We start from the raw sequence: 2,636 nt of genomic DNA on the forward strand, positions 1-2,636 counted from the left end.
TTAAGAAATAACACAAAAATTGTCAACCATACGAACTCTCTACAAATGAAACAATATTTAAATGAAAATGTTATGTCTTATCGTATAACAAACTGCATTTTTAAAGATAGTGACATAAATGGAACACTTTTAACAACCGTGGATGTAACAAACACATACATTAACAATGTTCAGATTTTCAACTCTTCAATACAATTTAATAATTCAAATAACTTGAAAATAATCAATTCGTTATTCCAAAATAGTAATTTGATTGTCAACAACCCCTTCAACATCTTATTGTCAAATTGTGTATTTAAAAACGTGACACTAATTTTTAACCCAATACAAAACGAAACAAATTCATTTATTCAATTTTTCAACACATCTTTTGAGATAAGTTGGGTCAACAACAAGTATCATTCCCGGTCCATTTTTGAAGACTATTACATCGATTTTAATAACAATTTAGTTCGTGGTACATATATCGAAAAAATCAAACAAAAAAGATCACTGAAAATCACCCAAATATTGGGAATAATATACGGTACGTTCTGTGTATGCATGATAATAGTATTAAGCATTGTTATGTTTCCTCAAATAAAACCCATACCAATTGATAAAACATAAAAATAAAACATTTTAATTTATTGAATTAAAATTATAAAATTGGTTTTGTTGTTTTTGATGTTTTTAATTTATTTTATTATATTTAGATGATATTATTATATAAATTATAATTAATTCAACATTTAATTAATTATGAAATTTTTGAATAATTAAAATTATTATATATATCAATACGTTTGATTGACAACTTAAAACACAATTACTATAATAATAAATATTGTTATTTTAATATTTATTATCACAAAAATTACAATTCAAAACAACAATCATTTCACTTAATTTTGGAAATTTTTTGTTTTAAGTTTTTAAATGCCCGATTACTCTTCAAATCTGGATCTGAGTCGAACAGTTCACAGGCTTCTTGTAAATTTCGAACTCCCGTTTCAAGATAACTTATTTTCTCGAAAATTTGTTCTTTCTGTCTTGTGATTCTGACATTGGCTTGTACTCTTCTTCTTACTCCTGAAGCTTTTCCAAGCACGTTTTTCATGTTCTTTTTGAAGTCGTATTGTCCAAAAATACTCAACAAACGTGCCCACATTTCTTGTGTGGTAAGTTTATTATTTGTTCTTACTGCAACATTTGCTTCTTCTTTCATATTTAAAAGACACGCCTTGACTTTTTCAATGCTGTTGATATAACTGCTTCCAAAAACAAGAGTGTTTTGGCTTATCAAAGTGAGAAAAGCAGTCATTTCATTTCCAAAGTAAGCAAGTGTGTTTTCCAATCCTTGGAGTGAACGTAATGGATTGTAACGGAGACCGTATGGATTATCTTCAAAATCTTCTTCAAATGAAAATTCTAAAGAATTTGAACTTGTCAACAATATAAATGAAAGTAAGAGTTTAAGCATTATGTGTACTGTTTAAGATGAAATCAGTTTAAATAAATTAATTTTATGTTAATTTGAAACAATTATAACTTTTCAAAAAAATGTTCAATTTTGATATAAGTTTTTATTGATTTAATTGATATGAAACTTTACTTTTGAGATTTGTAATCCAAACTATCATCAAAATTATATTATTGATAATTGTGATTTTATAAAAACTATTCTAAAATTTGTGATTGCTTGTGTTTAAAAACATCAAAAAAGGTTTTTTCAAAAAAATGTAACAATTATCAACAACTTAAAATAAATTTATTTTGAATCTTTTAAAAAGTACAATTATATATTTATATTATATAAATAACATAATTGTATTACTAATAAGTATTATTAAGCTTTTTTTATAATTTGTAATAAATATATATTCCAATTTTTTTCATTTGTTATTGTAAAATAATTTAATTAAAAGCAGAAGTTTTTAAAACAAAATATACATACATTAATAAAGACAATATCAATATGTATGACATCTTATGTATTTATCAATTTTATCACGTTTAATAAAATACAACCTACAATTACAACGTAATTTATTTAAAGATATCTTGAAAGTTAAAAATCATTATTAAAAAAATAATATTTATAAAGAATAGAATAATTTATTAAACCTTACTAATTAAAAATCATTTCATTTAATTGAATGTATTAAAATAATACTTCAAAAATACAAACTGAAATATCATTACTTAATGTCTGTTCGTCTAGAGATGTGTTATTTAATGAATGTTGCGTTATACTTCAATACCAAAGAAATAATTTATTCATTTATTTTGATTTCGAAAAATTGTGCAATTTCAATTACTTCGCTTTATTTATCTCCAACATTTAAATTTGATTCTGATGCTACGTGGTTCATATCACATTTTAACCCAACAACATTTGCTTTTGGAAATCGTATGATTTTAGTTGTTCCAATTTCTTCCAAAGTCGAATTCATCCAGTTTCCAAATTTTTTGGATTTTTATACACACAACTTAAATGAAAACAAACTTCCTGATATTTTAAAAAAAGTCACTGCTATATATTTTGGTGTTGGAAATCAGATTCCAATAAACTCAAACCCAAAACTTATTGAAACACTTATAAAAAATGCACGTCATTTCACTAATTTACAAAAGATAAAAGGCGACATTGAAAT

General features: G+C 24.0%; 1 protein-coding gene across 1 annotated transcript; it reads right to left on the minus strand.

Annotated features, from left to right (window-relative positions):
- Positions 1 to 880: 880 nt before the first annotated feature.
- Positions 881 to 1,462, minus strand: EIN_116130 (hypothetical protein; the record flags this gene model as incomplete). Its single annotated transcript, XM_004261245.1, has 1 exon — positions 881 to 1,462. The coding sequence occupies one exon, from the start codon at positions 1,460 to 1,462 to the stop codon at positions 881 to 883; it is 582 nt and encodes a 193-aa protein (XP_004261293.1).
- Between the last annotated feature and the right edge of the window lie 1,174 nt (positions 1,463 to 2,636).

The sequence above is a fragment of the Entamoeba invadens genome (genome assembly GCF_000330505.1).
Source record: "Entamoeba invadens IP1 unplaced genomic scaffold scaff_1105074724893, whole genome shotgun sequence".
NCBI lineage: Eukaryota > Evosea > Mastigamoebida > Endamoebidae > Entamoeba > Entamoeba invadens.